Source organism: Oxyura jamaicensis, chromosome 1, assembly GCF_011077185.1.
Source record: "Oxyura jamaicensis isolate SHBP4307 breed ruddy duck chromosome 1, BPBGC_Ojam_1.0, whole genome shotgun sequence".
Classification (NCBI taxonomy): Eukaryota; Metazoa; Chordata; class Aves; order Anseriformes; family Anatidae; genus Oxyura; species Oxyura jamaicensis.
In genome coordinates, this window is record NC_048893.1 from 122,749,944 (window position 1) to 122,771,503 (window position 21,560).

Sequence of the window (21,560 nt, forward strand, 5' to 3'; positions counted from 1 at the left end):
ACTTTAGGAAGGACATTTAAGACACTTAGGATACATTGGGATGAAAAAAGAGGAGTTGAAAGAATTATGAGAATAATGAAAGGATGTGAAAACACTCCGATAACAAATCCAGGATGGATATTCTATTTCTTTTAAGCAAAAGAAGGCTACAAAGTAATTTTATTATAACTTTTAAGTTTCTACATTGGAAGATAAAATTTGGTAACAAAAGACCCGTAAACCTAGAGGACAAAGGCACAGCTCTATCTAAGATTGGACATAGAAATCAGGTAAACACAGACAGGTGAAAACTTTTAACATAAAGAGACACCAGGGATTGTAGCCACTTAATATGCATGGTGGAGTATTCTCTAGTAGTTGGACCTAATACTAATGACTTAGGTACCGCAAGGAGATAGGTTCAAATTCATCTACAGCTGCTCTTTCACTATTATTAGTTTTTGGAGTTACCACCATTCCTCTTGCACTGAACTCATGCTCATCCAGAAGCTCCCATTTCCAGGTAATCAAAATTTCTGTGAAAACTAGGTAGCTGATGTTAAAAACAAAAACACATTTCTAATAGGAAAATGTTTAGCAATCTCCAAGATACTATTTTGAATTTAAATATTAAATATGTTTCCCTTCTCCTATTTGTTGTTTATAATTTCATAAAATTATACTACAGTCAGACATGAGCTCCTTGGGTTTTATCTGTATTACTTTATTCCTTATCTGCTCATTGAGCTGTGTAAAGATTTTTTTTTTTTTTTTAATAAAAATCTGCACTAGTTATTACAAAACCTGTTTGCTGGTGTGGACTCCTTATATGCTCTTGTTTCTCAGCTCATCTGCAGCAGTTATTAGTTCTCTCTGTATTTATCTCCTATTATTTTCTTCATCGTTAGTAATAGAAATTCTGAAAAGCAAACTATTATGCTCTATGCTTTTACAGTATATTCAGCAATCCTTTCTATGTTGGCTTATTTCAGACCAGAGTGTAAGTAGGCTCTGCTTTGTGGCAAAGACATGTAGTCCCTTCTGCAAACTAGATTAGGGTTTCTCAAGCCACTACCCTCGGGTGCCACCACTATAAAAAAAGTAACCATATTGCATTGCATGGCGGCAGCCAGCTGTCTTCCAGTGATAGGACATTATAGGGTTGTGAATGCTTTGTGAAGAGCTCCTTCCCATATCTCTTGGGGACAAATCAATGGCCCAAGCTTCCTCTTTCTGTTTACTTTACACATTTCACTTCAAACCCAGTTAGCAGATCAATACTAATTTGCATTTTGAAGAACAAACAGCCTTTATTTATTTTTACTAGTAGATAAACTCCCATTAAAATTGCAAAACGATGCTAAAGATTTAATGGCATCATAGAGCCATCCATTAATCACAACAGTACACAAAAATTATTATCAGATGGTGGTGGAATTTGTGGGTTAATAGTTAAGACGTGTTTTGCAGATGGGTATCCAACCTACATGAAAAACATTGGTTCTTAATTCTAAATTTGTTACTCTTAAGTAAATTTCACATAATAATTTTGAAGAATTTTACAGTTCATTTGTATAACATTTATTTAGTCAGAATATGCAAACTGAGGTAATAGAGGTGAGCAAGGAAAAAAAAAAAAAGATGACACCTAAAAAAAGTTTTCTCCCATTGCAGTGTGAGAAATTTAACACATACTAAAAAATAAATGCTGTTGGAGGAGAGTATTCTCTCAAAAAGTGAAAAGTATTGTGAATTTACCACACTGTTCTTTACAGAGTGGTAGAACTCTGTTACACAAATAACTTTTCTATTTTCCTCTGTAAATATTTGATTTCAAGGTCTCCTGGACTGATTAGATTAGATTCCTTATAGAAAGGACAGCAAATTGCAAAGATGGCAGGTTTGTGACACTTGCAAACTACTTTGCCTCATGTATTAGGCAACTATATATCAGTTTGTCTTTGCAAATAGACATCTCTCCACTACCAGATTTCCAACATACAAAAAGAGTGTAAAACTATTGAAAATAATAATGTGAGAAAAAATGCCTATCACCATAAATTACAATAAATAAAAAAGAAAGCCAATAGCATTCTGGCATCTGGGAATATGATTTAATTGAAGTACACCATAAGCACCTACTTTTAATACTAAATGACATCTCTGAAATTTATCAGACTTATACAATGTAGTGCAAAAAGGAGTTTTAGAAGCCAGTGGACCAACCATTGAAATGGTCTAAAGGAATGTAAAAGCACTATTACTTTCAATTAACCTACACCAACTATAATATAATAATATCTAGCAATTTTATATCGCTTCTAAGAGAGAAGTTACCTGTCTCTTACAGGTTCAGAGTGAAGCTACACCTGCCTGTTTTTCATAGTCAAGTCCCTGACAAGCCCACACTGCTGCCTTCCTTAGACAATGGCAATCTAAATAACATTCTCTTTGAAGAGAGAATGAAGGTAGCTCTATGAAGGTAGCTCTGGTTATTTCTATTGTTTTGGTGTACAACTACAATGCATGTATTGCTCTACAATGACAACTTTTACTGAGATCTGAAAACGTAAATGCTTTTACAGGATGAACACAATCTCATATCTAAAACATGTTGTGATCTTTAATCCCCATTTTCTCAACACATTCAAAAACTAGCAAGTTACTGGTACTTTCCTTTCACATCATAGTCAGGAGAATCTCTTCCTTCAAATCTGTTATTATGATCTATGCTAAGAGCAATTACATGTGTTAGAGACTCTCTTCCTTCAAAGGAAAAACAAAGACCTCTCACGAGTCTTCCTGCTATTTGAATACCTTTAGCAAAGGGGTTATCTAATGCAACTTTGCATATTGCAGTGACACAGATGCTGGAAATAAGCTTTCCAGACAGACAGACTGCTGCTTCTTCCCTTTCCATCAGCAGTAAATCAGTCAACACAGAGATACCACACTCTATTTCAAACACAACATCTTCTACTTACAGAAGATAAAACATAGTTACAGCTCTCCATCCTACATTTGTAACAGCAACTTAAAGTATTTTAAAATATTTCATTGGGATATAGTTTTTGTTAGAAGAATAAAAATCAGTGCAAGAGCAGCAATCCAAAAAGGCTTCAATTCAACTGTAAAAATAAATTACAAACATATAGCAACAACTTTTGTTAATGTTACTTTTACTCACGTGGTATAAAGTGGTCTCTGGTCCAGGTGTGCCCATGACATCTTGTCTTAACGAGTCCATTTGTAAACTAGGCAACAATGAGTAATGACTTGGACTATTACCCTTGTCTCCCTTCTTTTTCGATTTTTTCCCAGTATCCTTTTTGCTATTCCTTTGAAACATGTAGTCTTCTTGGCCTATTTTCTCATTGCTCATATAGCGAAGCAATGAATTTTCTGTTGAAAGAAAAGTAATGCAAAACATCACTGTGAATTTTTATGTATTATAATCCCCCTTACAAAACATATAATACTCTTGCTAAGATCTACTGTCAATTTTAAGTCTTCAAGGCCACTTCATTAACAAAATCTATTTGCTCCTTTGGCCTGTATCTAACAAGAAAATGATGAATCTTTTGGTAGGGAAAATTCATGATTCTTACAGGTTTCTGGTTTCTTTGACAATGAAAGGAAAAGAAGATAAAGAATAAATAAATGTCTTGAAGTTTTCAAAAATTAACAGTGGCACACATTATTATCTCGGTAATCTTTTTTTTTTTTTTCTTTTTAAAAAAAAAGGTTTTAAATGAATAGACTTGACTACAGTGCCATACATTTATACATAACTTGAGCTTGTTCACTGAATCATCCATATGTTCCCTGAATATTCTCCCAGCATCTATCAGCTTCTAGTTGAGGGATCTTCTCAGACAGAAGCAATGTTTATGAATTTAGGAAACCTTAGCAGATACGCTTTTCATGAACTTGTCTGATCTTCCCATGTATTGATATAAACACTTAGTATTCACAGGCTCTTGTCACTAGGTTCCTTCCTTAGCTTGAACCAAAACTGTATGAGGAGCCAGATCTTCTTCTTTTTAACCAGCACCTGATGGAACCTTTTGATGCTTCTCAGGTCATTTTGGAAAAAGCAGTGACAAACCTATCTATCTACATGATTCTATACAAGATGTTATAAACCCTTTTTGTATCCTTTCTACACTCTCTTAAACTGTTGATGTCCAGCCTATCGAACCTAACCTTGTTTGCAAGCCACTCTATACATCTGATCATTTTTGTTGTCCTTCCCTGAACCTTCTTCAATTCTACTGTTGTTTTGTTTTGTTTTCTTAAGAGATGGAGAGACCAGAACTGCACATGTACAAGAACTTAGACAGCAGCACAAGAATACTTATTGATTTGTCTCATATTCTTTTCCTACTAATTCCTAACACTTTCCTTTTCTGATCCCTACTGAAATTATGTGTTAATGTGTTTATGGAAATATCTACCATCACTGTAACATCTTGCTCCCAAGAAATAACGGTTAGCTTAAAGGTTATCATTTTGTAGGTGAAATTGTACAGTTGAGTCTCATAAGACAGAGTTTGAGGAACTTATCCTCTATGGTTTTGAAGTGAATACCATACTTCTCTAGAATGTTTTTCATCCAAAAATAAGCGTCACTGCCAACAACAAAAAACTCATGAAAACAGAGAAGTTTAATATAATTCCCATTTAAACATAACAATGTATAACAGTAATAACCATGAATTTTTGTCCTCTGGTATTACAAAAAAATAAGGCCAATTTCAAAATGAACAGTTGAAACAATGAAATGCCAATATGAAGTTAAGCCAAACTACATGATTTTGCAATCATGACTTTCTTTTGTTTGGTTGAGCAGTCCTCAGTCCTAATAGAGGCACTGAGAAAAAATAAGCATACATAATGGAAGAACCTAAAACAGGTCCACTTAAACAATTATTTAAGTAAGCAGCAAAATGAGAGCTTGAACTATATATTATCATGTCTTAAAGCATGATAAACCCCATAATGCCTTGTACAAGATGTGTGTCCAGATCACTTACCTCTCCTACTATCTCTTTTTATTTTATTAGGGTCTTCATAATCCCCCACCCAGTTATATTCTACTGGCATAGAAATAGGCCTTAGTTTCCCTGGAAACAGAGGAAAAAATTGAGATCATGCACCATAATGCAGTATTAAACTAACATTCTTTGAGAGAAAGAAGAAATTGTGTTAAGATGCTATTCTACAGTGCTGCTTATGAAAGAGGATCTAGCATAGCCTCTGAACAAGAGATTGAGATAGGAGTTCTGTTTTCTTTAACAGAAGAAGAAGAAGCTAAAAGTACATCATGGATTTTTTAATTGATTTTTTAAATTCAGAAAAGAAATCCAGTGCCCTACAAAATCATCAGCAAATTGATGTTTGAGACTGAGAAACACACTGAAATTACTTAGTTTAGTTTTCACTGAACAATATCTATTTATTATTCTAGAAGCCCCTGGCACTGACATATAGAGAACTGTTTTAATGCATATATGGAATGAATTGTTGGCAAAATAAATATGTCCACATTGCTAAAGTATCTTCACAAATAGCATGTTTGCTGGGAGGTTTAAATGATCTGTTAGTGACTGAATAAGAAAGGAAACGGAAAACCTCTATAGTTTCTTTTGTGGCGTTTCCTCTACAGAAAGCAAAGTACATTAGTATCGGAAAATTCACTTTGATTTCAAATGTCAGCAAGTGACAGAAAAGCTGAAAACTACTGTATCTTTTATGTTTTGATTTGGAAGCTGAAGAACTGATTTTTTAAAATGCTATGAACTATAATTTCTGCCTAAGCATTCTACAAATACAGTTAGAAATTCAGTGAAAATGTGCCATGCAACTTATTGGGGTTCCTTAAAGTGATCTGTAGTTTTTAGCAAGTTAAACTGCATGTTAAAACAGAAAAATAGAGTACGGCACAATATCTGGTAGACTGAAAACAAAATGTTTTCAGAAACAAGGCCAGCCTTTGCTCTTTTTTAAAATCAATCTACTGGTCACAGAAAATAAAAGTTGGAAAAATATTTTGTTTCAAAAAGTATCGGAGCTTAATGAAAAAAAAAAAAGAAAAGAAAAAAAAATCATAAGTCCTGTTAGTTATTTACCCCACTACATAAAGGTGATCATTCTTATTCCACATTTTTTACGTTAAACACATGATACAATGAAAAAGACAATTGGTTATAATGAAAACAAATATTTAGACATGTCAGTCTATCTATTTAAGTATGGAATCCATTGGAAACACACCATGCATGCAGCATAATGGTAAAAGGCTCTATTGTTTTTTATTCAGTTGCTAAGGTTATTGTAATAATTTCTTTAAAAATGTGTAGAGACCACAAGATCAGTTCACATATACATAATTACTTGGGAAAAAACATGTATATGTTTAACTTTTTATCATTTATTTTCTTATTTATGGGCACATTTTTAAGTCTGAGTGAGATTTAAAGCACATCATTAAGAAGTCATTTCTTGAGGGTGGATATATCAGGCTCACGTATCCTCGATAAGAAGTAACTTAATGGCTGCTTTTTCTAGAAACACAATCTTCTCTTCTATGTAAGTCTGAATTCACAGTATCCTATGGAAAGCACTTGCAAAATTAAAAAGATACAAAACCTAAAAACAAAAGTCACATAAAGTGTGACTGTTATCAAAAGCTATAGACATAACAAAATTTCAATAATACCTCCAGCTTTCAAAGTGCATGCTTTTTGTATCTGGCAATAAAACTGCAATGACCAAATTTGTTTCTTTCCTCAAAACTGAGTTTCATTTGTCTGCTACCACTAGTAATCTCCACTTGACCCTCCTAAATCTGTTTTCCGTGATGACAGTCAGGAAAATTTCATCACTAGGATGTGAACTAAATCTTTCTGAGGCCAACTAGAAACAATTATACAACAGCTGAAAGCCCATAAGAATATGAAAGAAGTCTATTGGTTAACAGTGTTAAAAAGCCAATAGATAAATAAAAAAGAAATCATGGAGGGCCCCCATGAAAGAGTGCTAAGAAGCATTAAACCACAATAATAACAAAAAATTAATGCCACCATATAATTAATGAGTATATGTTGAAAAAAAAATATTTCTCTAGGCCTTGGAACTCCATTTGACCTTCTTTAATGGGCCACCATAAGCCAGAACAGTGTTATTTTCATTTTCCAGACTTCTGTGAAATTCTAAGGTCATGTCTAGCCACAAATCTTGTGCTAATAAATGCCATGTGGGGAACTTCAGAATTTAATTTTGAAATGGTAATATTTTTAGAAAGTATACTTAAGTGAAAATGGACTCTGTGGTGTGAAATCTTTAAAAAAAAAGTGAGATCAAAAGTGAAATGCTGTATAATAAACGTGTTAAATAATGTCTGATTTTCAATACAGTCTTTGATCTATGTATTCTAACCTTTTCAGTTAATTGGGAAAAAGGCTACAAAAGCTATCCTGTAATAAAATAATGGATTCAGCAGTCCTTGAACAAAGAATGTGTTCTTCTTCCCTCTAGACCACTAGTATTAAATTTAACATCTGGAACAGATAACCTATCTGTTAATGGAACTGACTACATACACCAAGTGTAATAGTTGAGATACAGGAGTAATAAAATTAATATATCAACTTTGAACATTTAGCATTTATTTCATACAGTATAGGCATGGTTAGAAAACACCTGAAAACACTACAAACTCAAAAGGTTACTGAGGATTTTGCAGCACAATTGTATGGCTGTGTGGAACAGGTGCTTTTTATGAAACCACATCCTTTAAGATTGTGCAAGCATATTGCTCCAAGTCCTGAGGATAATTTACACAGCTCAAGCTTAATTTGTATCAAGGATCCCAAGTGATTTTGGAGCTTGACTGTACGATGTACCAAATATATGCTTCCTCATAAATTAAGTCTGTCTTCTTCTCAAAGGGATGTCTGGATTACTATGACAACTCCAACATGCAGTTTATGCTCAGTTTAATAATTGAAATAATGTAGCAAGTGGGGTGAAAGAACATTCAACTGTGTGCTGAGCTAACACCATGGAAGTCATAATAACTTTTTTAAAAGTGAGATTTCCTCTTCATTTTCTTCTATATTCTAACAACTCTACCATTGCACAGTTCTGTATTTGGCAACAGAAAATCAATTTTCCTAGTCCAAAGCTAAAATAAGTTACTAGGTAAAGCAAGAGTTCCAGTAGATTCAAAGGGAAAATAACCTAGAGAATAAAGGTTTGAATAAGCTCTTCAGTTGAAATTAAAATAAAGTTGTACAGAATTCTTAGCAAATTTAATAGCCACTGACATTATTTTCATGCCTAAATACAAAAGCAGATGCATGAAGAAATCTTAAAATAAACAAATGGTGATTATTGTTATCAGATCAATGCCATACCGTATGTTGGTGTGCTCTCTCTCCTTCCAGGACCACTTGTTCTTCCTTTGTCATACTCATAGCAGTATAAAACTGCATCTTCTTCAACCACATTAAAGCGCTTTCGATATTCCTGGTCAAGGAATGAGTTTGGAGACTCGGATCCTGTATGAACTGGTTTGCCTACTATATGTCTGCCAACATCATCACATGGGAGATTTCCCTTTTCGTCCCTTTAATAAACAAGAACTTTTTTTAATATATTGGGATAAGACTGATTTCTTTTAAAAATGTGAATAATTCAGTAAAAAATGGGAATATGTCAAGATTTCATATAAGTTGCAAATAGGTATTGTCAAAATCAGGATCATACATTTCATATGCACATATATGCATGTATATTCTAGTTATCTCACACATCTTTGCTTATGTGCTTCCAATACTGTAATGGAACTGAATCTTAACAGTTTCTCTTGAAAAGAAACATTCAAATAAAGGTGAATTGCAGCTACTCTTTCTATGTTGATTTTTTTTTCAGAAGCTACTAGCATTTTGTGATTTAGGGCAAGGAAATAATGTTGATCTTAACTCTCTTATGCTTTCGGTTTGCATCAGATAGTTTTAAAACATGGTTAAATGATAAGCACAGACAAACTCAATCTGATTCCTAACAAATTAACCCCAAAACAAAAATAATCAGGGACCAATGACGTACAGACATTTGACACAGTCCTGCACAAGTCCACTGAGGCTTCAGAGTTGTACAGGTATGTCCATGCGGTGCCAGAAAGGGTGTGTGGAACCTGTTGTGAGCTGTTGTCCTAGGATAGCAATGCATTGCAAGGCACTCACTTCACCAACCAGATCACTTTTTCCTTCCCACTGCTTCACTTCCAAACTAATGGTAGGGCTGAAAATGGCTGCAAAAGGCCTAATCAGGCAATAACTTTTGAGAAGAGAAATGCAAGGGAGGCTGATAAGAGAGTAGCTGGGGCCTCATGGCCTTGTTCGAGAGCTTCTGCCCCTCTGGACCACTGTGTGAGTGCCAAGCTCACCACCATGCTGACCCATATTTCCCTTGGCTCCCTGTGACTCTACATGAGGACCCTTCTTGGGATCCAGGCAGCCACAGAGGATGACATCGGGCTAGCCTGGTTTGGCAGTGACACCGGAGCAACAGAAACCCCCACCAGCCATTATGCTCTCTCTGCCAGCCTTTCCCAGAGTAGGGATGGTGCTGTCTTAGGGAGTGGGACTGGCACAGCCCCACTAGGGCTGTAAGCTTGTCATGGGAAGACTTCTCTGGTGATGGTGCTGAGGGATGCCAGCAGGTAAAATGATGGATACTGATGCAGAACAGCCAGATGGTAATCCATGCTGCAGCTACCATCAGGAAGAAGCAGTATGCATAATTACAACCTGTGTGGGCAGTGTCTCCTGTCTCCACTCATGGACTGGTACAAAGAGACCTCCATGACAAGGAAGACAGACAGATAGCCGTGGAGTGACCTTCACTGTCAGTGTTAAGGGAAGTGCAGAGCCCCCAGGCATATAACCTTGATTGCAATCCACTGGAGATGCGGGGTTCAGCTCTCTCCCTCCAAAGACACTCAACAGACCTGGCCAGGCACTAATTTATGACCTGCACTTGTCAGTAACTGGCACAAAGAAAGGGTAGGTTCCACTTTCTCATGCCATTTTTGTGTGGTTATGCTGACAGCTGTAGTGTCTGTGGGTGTAGTATCTGTATACTGTATTATCAGTGTAACATGGCTTAAGGGTTTTACAATTTACATCAAAGTATCAAATCCCTTACTCTATTCCAGAAACAAGTTTTTTGTTTGTTTGTTTGTTTGTTTGTTTTTCCATTCCCCCTTGGAACAGCAACAACAAAGTGAAAAACAGATACAGTTGATAATACCAAAAATAAAGAAATGCTTAAATACAGTTAATCATGGACTAAAAGAACAGATGAAATGCCAAAACAGATCATTCAGAAACTCTATACTGTATGTGACAGGTTTGTGAAATGAACTGTAGTCCATTAGGATTAAGCTGGCAAAAAAATTCAAAACTACATATGCTCTCTGTATGATTGCACCTTATATTAATACGTATTACAATATTTAATCAGAATTGGTCCAAACTACTGCATTAACCATCATGAGTTAAGATGTATTATTAATAGTCAAAATGCGTAACGAAGATCTCAAATAACAAAAGTATTTTTGTGGCAGTAAACATGATCAGTAGCATTACAAAAGCACCACTTTTTTTTAGGACAGTACAGTTCCAATTTGAAGAGTGACAGGTCTTTACTATACAACTACTTTGTTCAAAGAGAAATCAAAGACTGCGTTTTGGTTGAGGTTGCTTTCTGCATTTTTTTTTTTTTTTAAATTTCCTCAGAAATAAAAGCAGACCAGCCAGCAGACAAGCAAGGATAAAGAAGGAACATAGGACTCAGCTTATGGCTTCATGGAAGGCCTACGGCATCATCTAAATCATGAAATGGTAAGTCACCTTTTTGCCCCGGAAGGTTTTTTGTATCTCTGAAGAGCATGAATTTATCAAAGAATCACAACTTCTCCTCCCCACTAGACAATTTAATTTGCCATCTACCTAATTCTTGGATAGCCCCCAGGAAAGTCTTGTAATCATCAGGTCATACATCTTATTAATTGGCTAGCTGTTACAGATATGAGAGCCTAAGAAAAAATTGGGCATCAGAACTTCAGGTACAGGAAACTCAGGTACAAGAAAGGACATGCTGCTCTTACAACTTTTGCAAGAAAATTAACTAAAAGAAGAGCAAGAAGTAATTTTAAAATACATTGACTGTATATGTCAAACATCCTGTATATGGAAACATTAAAAATACTGATGCCTATTTTATACATCCCTAGGTCTCTGGTTGGTTACTGACGTACTTACGGGGTTACTGATGTACCTATGGATGCATTTATAGGCCATAATTCTCTTAAAATTTTAGGAAAGCAACATCTGTGTGCATTATAAAATTATATTGAATCCTCTAAGATCGTATGAGGGTATGTTAATGAATCTGCAAGAAGAATCTGTTGCTTTTCTGGCTCAGCAAGCCCAGAGTCTTGGAGGGAGAGATGAAAACACCTGTTCCAGGTGACAAGTCAGAGTAGCAAACAACTACAGGGAGCAACATGGCCACTGTAGAATACAGTAGGGTAACCAGGCTAAACTGCTCTAACACTAACAAATCAAATATATCTAAAAAGGAAATCAGTATGGAAGAACAAAGCAAGTAGTCTTATTGTTGAAATTGCAAAGGTTCTTTTAGATCAGCCTCCTTTGTTGCATTATAGTTATTAGGCAAAGCGATGGAAACTCTCTTTGTAGTTCAGGGTTTTGGATCACTTTTGCTCTTTTGAAATAGAATGACGCTGTTATAGGCAATATATTATCCCACATTTGAGAAAACAGGGTATTGAACCCGTCTTTCTAAAGGCTACTGACAGTTTATCAAACAAGACACCGATTCAGGCTATTGTGGGTGTGATTCAGCATATCTACTGTTAACAAGTTTCCCTGTAAAATGAAGTAATAGCAGCCTAACCCTGCAGGGTATGCTGATGATCAGATAGGAACAGAATGGCCAGTTATTTTACAGGTATTTTTGACAATGAATAGTACCCTAAATTATTATTTTTTATTTTTTTTACCTGGGAACATATGGTTCTGATGGAGGAGGGGGTATGTAGAGATCCTGGAGGGCAGAGCTGTCTCTTTTTGTAGGTGTGCTGATAGTGCTGGATGGTGTAGCAACACTGCTTGTAGGACTTCTGGGAATAAGAGGCTGGTTCAAAAGAGAGAGAGAGAAAAAATTGTGATTATTCTTAAATACTATCTACTTTTAGTTGAAAAAGCTACAAACATTCTACAGTTCAGAAAATTGAAGAAATAGTTAACATTTATAATATTTTGTGTGATTTGAAACTAGCTGGAAAAAAAAAAAAAACAACAACAAAAAACAACACATGCTTAAGGGGATACAACTATGAATGGACATGTATTGTGCTTATAAAATTGTCTCTGATAACATCTTTCTCTTTTCCCCCTTGCAAAGCAGAAGTATTGCCAATGCCCATAAAAACAGTAATCAGTAGAGCCACTGGTGAAATATTTATGAGTAAATAACATACAGAATCAAATGAATTCCTTAATTAAACTAACATTATAAAGAAAAAGTCTAGTGTTTACACTAAAAGCTACATAAGGAGGCATTAAATTGAATGTCATCTTCCCCCATCTGCTCTACAGTTTAAGGAGTAACTGTAAAAGCTTCAATTTATGTCTGCAGCTGCCATAAATTCAGGTACTGCATACTCAGAGTACACGTGTTATGAGACAGAATAAATTGGAGATTATTATTATTCTTCCCTTGGGAACACTTCCTCACAAAGTAACATTTACTCACAGGTGAATAAATTGTACCCTTCTCACAGAATGATCGTGCATTCTAGCTATTATGCCCATCCAAAAATTATCCTTCATCTTAATCACAGATTTCTCTCTCTTTCAAATTAAGCATGTGTTTTTCTTCTTTAACTTAACTACCTTGGCTAGCCAAAAAATGACCTACCATTTGAAGACTGCAGGACTAGAAATTATAGCACAATTTGCTAACAGTCCCTATATAGATGCAGATGCAGCAAAATGAAATGAGAAGCAAACTTAGACTGCTTTAGTGTGGTTAATAATATGTTGGTCTTATGTTTCTTGGCTTGTCTAATAGCTAAACTCAAACAGAAAACTGGCAAAACAGCAACAGTATCTCCATACACCATCTAAAATCTAGATCTAATATTCAAGAAATACTGAGTTTTACTTTGAAAGAGTTCTTTCCTCTCTGTCTCGTTGGAAGCGAACTCCTTGAAGAAAAAAGTTTGGGGAGGACATACTGTGCAACACACCTATAATTTCTGAACTACGTGACTACTGGAGGACACATATTTTACATTGTATTTATGGCAGAGAAGCTCTGAATACTAACTAAATAGGTGTGTAGAAAGATCCTTCTGCCAGTACTATTAAAAATACTTTATGACAGACCTGTGGGCATTCCTGTGCAAAACCAACCAACCAAAAAAAACCCACAGTTCTCATCTTCTAGATATTAATCTTGACACTCTAGTACTACACCTTCAGTGCGAAAAACCCAAAGAGTTCAAGAGCAGGAACTTTTTTTAAAAAAAATGTTGACCTAGGGCTAGTGATGAGCCCTTCTAAATTTATGCTTCTCAAGCAAAGTCCCCACCATTGCATTACTTTATTTCAAACTGTATTTTAAGAACACACGCCACCTACGATACCTCAGGCATCCTTTAACCAGTTACTGCTGTATTTTAGGAACAGAGCTGTGTTAGATGTTAGTCACCTCAAACATAATAAACTGTAGACTCAACATTTTATTAAAACTTTTTAAGTCCACCTTTACAACTACAGCTATAAACTGAAACAAATTTGTTCTTTTTGAAAGTAGAAATCCATCACCTGTAAACAATGATACTGCTAAATTATTTTCTTGCTCATTAGAGTTAACATTCTGTAACCAGGCCAATGAAAGACAGCCATTACTTACAGGAAGAGAGGGAGAAACACACACACACACAAAGCCAGACAGATAAAAGACTTTACAACCACTAAAAAACAAGCAGAAGACTGAAGGGTGCAAAAGTAAGACTAAAGTTGGTAGCAAAACTGAGGGAAGAAAATCAAAACAAACAAAAACAACTCAAAGAAAACTCTTTCAGAGGAACACAATCCTTATCCTTTAAATTTTCATCTGTGACACCGTAGCCACAGATGTTCTTGAAACACTTACTAAAGTAATTCTGTGTTTTTCCTTTGTGATACCTGCATTTATATGACCAGTTCACTTTGCAGCTTGCTGAGTGGCTTGTAGAATTAATTTTCCTTCTAAGCCAAAAGAATTTTTTGACCAAGACCATATTTACACTTGTTAAGCCCAAACTGTTGTTCACAGCTCATACTTGCAGGAACACTGAGAGGGGAATACAAGCTGGGCAGATGGATTGGCTCTTCTACCCTTTGAGGAGGAAGACAGCCCTTTACTTTACCTGAATGAATAGGCTGATAAGAAGAAAGGGGGCCCTAGGGGCCATGGCAATCAAAATTTTGTTTTCTGGCACGTAAGGAAAATTGTGCCCAAGCATAACCGTGATCTGGGCTTGCAGAGTTGTTGAGTTGTTGAGCCCACACTAACCCCAACCAGGGGCTGAACAGCTACAGGACACAGGTAAAGAATTTCCCAGCCTGGAATATCTGGGCTTAACTATTTAAATGCTAATGAGATGGGCTTAATTTCTAGAAAATGATTATTCTGAAGTCTGAGGATTCTACCAGGTAACTTCGTGAGTCCCTGAGAATAGACAGCCCAGACATGGAGGTTGGCTTGTCCTTCAGAGGAGTTTGCTGGGAGACTGTGGAAATCAGTGGATTTTGCATGTCTTTGAGAAATGCAAACTTTGGTTTATATTTTGGCTAGGTGAGGTGGTTAAAACACTAGGTGCCACAGGAGGAAATAGCATTCAGTCTACTAGAGAAATACACAAATTGTCCAGTTAACACAGAGCTCCGGAAGTAAAAGATTTCCCTCAAACTCTTCCCATGTTAAATAACAGAGCATTTTCAGATGTGAGAATCACAGTGTAACTGGTAGGAGTCCAAATGACTGTGGTATCTCACAGGATGGCAATGCAGATAATCTTCCCAGCACACTGGGAGCTCCAATACAGTCTCATATAAGAGGAAGCACAATCCTTTGGGACTTTTCCAAAATATACTAGGATGTCTCATGTCTTTAGTATACCTGGGTCACAATGCCAGACTCAACTCTTTGGCTCAGTTCTACAAAAGCAGAAAAGCTGCATAACTGGAACAAAATTGAAATCCAAATTTATAAATATACCACCACTGTTTTTGATAGTTATCACCACTTCATCTGATGAATCAGCAAGTTCTTTTAAAAGAACTGCAACATGGTTAAAACATTCAAATGAGCTCTCCTGTTAGTGAGGCATGGAGAGAGCACTGCAGTGACTACCACCTTGTGCTCTAGGAGATCAGCTTTCATTTTGTAACGAATCAAAGTCTTCAGGCTCTCCCTGTTGGAAAGAGAGCCTTCAGAATATGACCTGCAGGCAAGGTGCAACCTCAAGGCATTTTGCATTGCAATTTAGAGACTTCTCAACCATTCAGTTCAAGTCAATCTGTGCTTCTGCAAGTAAATCTGATCACGTTCATCCTACAGGCCATTCGGTGGACCATATTATACCATGCAGGTACATTGAACAGAAAATTACAAGGAACTCCAATTCAGGTATTCCTGATCTAGAGGCCTTGGAGATCAGTGTTATCACCAAGTTAATTCTCTTCCAAGGACTAGAACTTCCTTCTGCTGCAGTCCCTTTTAGTATGCTGTCATAGGCAATTGGAAATGCTGAAACTGCAATAAAAATAAAGTTTTCAGGTACAGAGATTTAAATACTTAACCCATGGGAATAGTCTGACAAAGAAAGTTTAGAAGTTGCATATTAGAACTGGAATAGCCTCAAAAATATCTCACATAAAGCTCTGCATCAATGTCAACACACAATGTCAGTCACAAAATTCATGTTTCAATATATTTGGAAGTACTGTTTCTCAAATGTCCTGGATGCACCATCCTCCTTCAGAATCACTAGTGTTTAGGGACCCTTTTCCAAATTGTCAGTTGAGCAGACAACAGATAACTGGCTTTACTCACAGCAGCCTGTTTCTCCAGGACTGGGAAATCAGAACTCCCTATAGGTACTCATTGCCAATCCAGAAGAAACTGAGATTGTGCTCTCAGTAAGTCAGCTTCCCTCTCCCCCTGCCCCAAACAATTAATGTAATTAATAATTATGTACCATCTGAAGGTTTTTTTTTTTTTTTTTTTTTTTTTATGTTTTTAAAGCTCTACGAACCTTTAAATAACTCCCTTGGCAGTTGCAATATATAGTTTGAGAAACATTACTCCAGACAAAGGCATATGATTTTTAAAAATATAAGAAAAAACAATACATGATTTTAGTTGGTAATATCTTTACACAGTACGTGCATCAATAAACATATTTTACTGTTAATATATTTTCATATCGAACCAAGATTATCACGATTTATTGAACAAAATGTTTCCATTAAAGTAAACCTTTTGTAAGATGAACCATGACATGAAGTTATGACATAATATAACTATTTCAGACACTGTAGGAAAACCCAGTCAGAATTCACTTTAACAATGCGGCAAAAAATGCTCAGTTCCCATGTAGTTAAAAGACAAATAAGCAACTGAAGAGCCTAGAAGTTAGTATTTTATTCAAATGCAATGATTAAAAAGTGCAAGGTCATTAATTTTAATCATAAATTATGAAAACAGAATATAACATTGTCTCTAGATGAATGAAGGAGGCAATATAGTCAAGTAAAGAAAAATAATAATATAAATAATAAAAGTAGCATTTTCTGTAAAACCAAGGACTCTGCTGTTATTGTTGCTGTTTTGTCTTAGGCTGAAAAGTTGAATGTAGCATAGTGGAGATATGATGAATATCTAATCTAAAATAAAGTCTATTTAAAAACAAAAACAAAACAAAACAAAAAAAAAAAACAAGAACTACAGATACTGAGGTCTTGATGATTTTAACAGTAAAATTTAATCACATAAAAAACAGTACAGTGAACTATTTTAAATATACAAAAGGTGACATTTAAATAAGCTTGGTGAAGAATGTGACAGAGTATGTAGAGGGGTCAGAAGGCTTTTTCCAAGCCAAGACACAAGCTGTGGCTTGCAGGTGGACTTTCCCCAAACCACACTATTAGTAACAGCCTTTTCACTGACACCAGCAGGGCTTAGTCCAAATTAGCTGAAGCCTGGCAACATGTTGCTCTACCATTCCCTTTCTGTATGTGAAAGGCACTGGATGAAGAGTCTTCACACTGTAGTCAAAGTCTAGTTTCTTTTTGACTAATTAACAAAGCATTTTCCAGAAGCAAAGGAGGACTTTTCAGTTAGTTTCCTGCTAACATGATGATAGTGATTTATTTAAGGTTTCATATGCTCCAAGAATCTTCTTTAGCAAAATTTCCACCCTGGTTCAAACTGCACTTCAGGGAGCTTTCCTTTGAAACCTCCCCAGAATACCATAAAATGGGAAGGAGAAACAAAACAGACAAGATAGAGTAGATTATGTTTATTTCCAGTAGGTTTTGAACCACCAGTTGATTGCTTTGAGGACAGACAAAAATTTGGAGAGTTCTAAGATAATTAAATCACTTCTATGTCAAGTGAGGAAAAAAAAATATTGTATTTGTTTTGTTCAAAATGTTCAGTTACAACATTGTAATCTGAAATATCATTCTAAGCTTTCACACAATGGATCAGAGTATCAGAGGAAGTAACTGAAAGGCAAATATAGTAAGATTCCTCTTGCAGGCATAACATCTTAATATTTGTGACACAATACCATATTAATGAATACCTTCAACTGCAAAGGCAAGCAAAAAAAATCCCTAAGGCCATAGCTGCTTAATTCAAATTTTATAAAAGCAGTAACAAAAAACTCAGGCTGAAAATCCCTTGATTTCACAAATTCCAGATTGATATAATTCCAGAATGTGTTAAGGGAGGACTCTGATTATCTGCAAGAAGTTGGATATTGATAGATATTAAAACAGACAAGCATCAAGTGACTGAGAACAAAACAAAAACAAACAAACAAAAAAATCCAAAGCACTTCTTTCAATTGGGACACAAGAGGGGGGAAAATAGATGTTTTTCTTTCAGTACAGATTGACCTTACACCTGGAATTAATGCAATTAATTAATACAAACTGATTATGTAATGGTGCATAAATATGTATATAAAGTATAGCCATAGTTAGTTTTATTATTTTCCTCTACATCAAGCCACTGGATATCAGTTTCAGGACTGCTACATAGGATGCATGGGAGGCATAGTTCAATGACCACGATACCATGTAAAAATCACACACTAAATTGATTGATAGTACCTGCCTACTGCCTGAACTGGAAGACTTATCTAGCGTTATCCCAACCTACAGGTGTACTTACTGTTTTTCCGTGAAGCCTAGTTTTTCATGTAGCTGCAAATGCCAAGCTTTATGTTTTTACATAGAATTATCGAAAAAATAAATAGAATGCATTTTATCAGTGCCTCAACACTATTCACTTTGAGCTAAAATTTATTATTTTTTTTTCAATTAAAACGTCCCAATGTAAATCTCAATGTAAATGACTCTCTTATTTTAATAACTGAAATATGTACCTTCTGCATTTTCTGCAACAGCTATTAAAAACCCTCATTGATATCATGCATTAGACAGCCTCCTTACATTAGGGCAAACTTCCACTTTCCCACCTCATTCATTGCAATTTGTGACATCATGTTTTTCCTTTGTTCACACCATTTGCAGAACCAAAGAAAAAAACAGCAGGCAGTTTGCAGATCCTGATTCACATTTTATTAGAACTTCATCCCTATATCTTATTATAAAGTCTTTTGAGGCTTTTGCTCATATCTTGTAGTTTAAGAGAATTATTACTGAGTCATAATATCTTCATAGCTTGTGTCTGTTGAATAATACATATGTTTCAATTAACTTAGCTCTGGGATGACAGCACAGTTATAACATTTTCAGTTATTTTATGATATCCTAATATAGGAAAACATTGTATCATAATTTCCCTTACTTCCAAAGGTGATGGAAGTACTGCTTTTCCTTTACGTTTTTTTCTTATTTACTATCACTTTACCCCATTCTCTCTCACTAACTCCCACGATCCTACTACAGAAAACTACTTTTATGTGAATTTGGAACAAAAAGATTTTCAGAACAGTCACAATGCAATTTCAATTACAGAAGTTTTTGTTTGTTTGTTTGTTTGTTTTTCCAAAAAAAAATGTGAAGAAAAAAAAGCACATTCTGTCTTTTATAATGGATAAATACTGGAATATGGAAAGAAATGGAACAACTAAAAAATAACCATTATCTCATATTTTTAATAGCTATAAAATTACACTGCACTCTGCTTTTGCTGCTTTTTATTTATCAAATGTACAGCACCATTTTCACACTTAGTCTGCATTTAAACTTTAACACCAGTGGACTTTAACATCTGTTCACCACTGACATGCAATAATTAACAACAGAAATCTCCACATTATGCATCCTCGGAAGTTTGTCTTTATGTCATTCTGGAGATTTTTTTGACACTCAGTCTACTTAGGTAAACTGTTGTTTCTCGCAATTTGTGACATCAAAAATTACAACAAATGCACATATGTGCACTGCACCCAAGTGTTGAATGAGGTTCTGGCCTTTTCTAGATGTTATGATTGATAAAATCAGAACAATATCATCATGATCCTGGAATTATATCTCTAATGTTTAACAATGTCTCTATTTGTACTCACATTAGTCTAGCATAGAAATGTATTTTTTAATGCTATCAGGAAAAAAATAAGCTAAATTGTTACCACTCAACCCAAACCTGTAAGATTCCAGAAAACCTCTATATACTGTCAGTTTAATCTCACCTAACAGACAATCTATATTCAAGCTAGCTGTCCACAGTTGCTTTGTCACCAAATGGAGAGAAAGAGGCATGCTATATGGTTCATTTCACCTCTACATAAGGTCAATCAGTCTAAAATAGGTCAAGATTAATGAAATCATAACTGTTCTGTATGACCATTGGTCAAAGGTAAAAATGACAAACCTGAATGTAGATATACACACTGCAGATATCTAAAGTTATATGAATTGCACTCCTTAGTATCTGTATTGAACTAAGGGTGCTGAGATGTAAATCAGAGTGAAATAGAACATGCTAAAAGACAACTAGATATTTGTTTCTGGAACAGAGAGTGGAGTTTCATACACCCTCACATTTTCATCTCATGACTGCATTCGCTGTAACAGGACCATAGATATTCTCATTTTCTTACTGGACTTCATTTTAGACAGTCAAAAGGGTTTCTGTCCAATTTCTTCTCACCCTTTTAAATTTATCACTCATTTGCTATAATGTGCATCAATGGCCTGTCTCAGAAACTTCTGTTGTGCATTCCCCGGTTGAATTATTCCAGTGGCAAATGATTAAGTGAAACAAAAAGGAATATCTAGGGGAATGAACCCAACTCACCAATGGAATAAAAAACTTACCCAAAAAGGATTTAGAGTGAAAGCATTTGTCCCCTTTTAAAGCAATGAAGCATATATACGCATTTTTCATTTGTAATTATATTTTCACTAAAGATATAATAAAAGCACAGTCTTCGAGTATGGACATTTATGCACTATTATCATGCATATAGATTTGCAATTTTATGTTCAGACACTAATATGATATTTTTGGTTGAAAGTTTATGTCACATCTATTGTCAGTAATTTATATCTGAAGGACCAAGATATCTCAGTCATTTAGAAACTTACTCAGACTGAAAGACAATGAGGCATTTAACCATTATAACATAATTTTATATAAAAAAATATATGTAGTTGAAAGAGATTCTTCAAATTGTTAATACTTTTTATGAATGTGTTAATATTTTAAATGGAAAAGACCACAGCCATTAGCAGTAGCATATCTACATCTCATTTTCCTTTTGCCCAAACTATGCAAGTATTTTCTCTGTCAAATGTACTTAATTTTAAATTAGACTTTTTATCATGGTAATAAAAATGTACTGAAGAATGTACTCATTATGCAAAGAAAACAGAATTCTAAACATTATCCCATCTGAACTGAATAAAAAATAAATAAAATAAGTATTTTTCAGTTCCATCTGTTGGTTACATGCTTTCATCAGTCTGGAGATAAATTTTATTTCCCAGAGTAATCCATCACACTGACATTTTATCCTGGAGTGAAATACGAAAGCTTTAATGAAACCATTCAAACCATTACAGGCATACTAAAATTAAAGATCCAGCTGGACATCCTGTACTACATCTTCTTATGTGCAATGGTTCAATCTCAAGTAAAACTGCAACACAGATACAACTTTATTTACATGAGCAAATATTGATCATCACATGTTCTGCGGAATAAAATCACTGTATAAATTTTCCAAT

At 35.1% G+C, this 21,560-nt stretch overlaps 1 protein-coding gene across 10 annotated transcripts in view; it reads right to left on the reverse strand.

Moving 5' to 3' along the window:
- The window catches only part of CNKSR2 (connector enhancer of kinase suppressor of Ras 2), a 220,533-nt gene that overhangs the window by 76,818 nt on the left and 122,155 nt on the right, over positions 1 to 21,560 (reverse strand). For 6 of the 10 annotated variants that reach the window (XM_035317923.1, XM_035317752.1, XM_035317360.1 and 3 more), the window contains 4 exons: positions 12,077 to 12,210; positions 8,400 to 8,611; positions 5,016 to 5,105; positions 3,167 to 3,381 (listed from right to left, as the gene is read on the reverse strand). In XM_035317923.1, coding sequence (XP_035173814.1) covers positions 3,167 to 3,381; positions 5,016 to 5,105; positions 8,400 to 8,611; positions 12,077 to 12,210 — 651 coding nt within the window. The remainder of the gene's footprint in view (positions 1 to 3,166; positions 3,382 to 5,015; positions 5,106 to 8,399; positions 8,612 to 12,076; positions 12,211 to 21,560) is intronic. The other 4 variants (XM_035318003.1, XM_035317842.1, XM_035317585.1 and 1 more) reach the window with 1 other exon arrangement.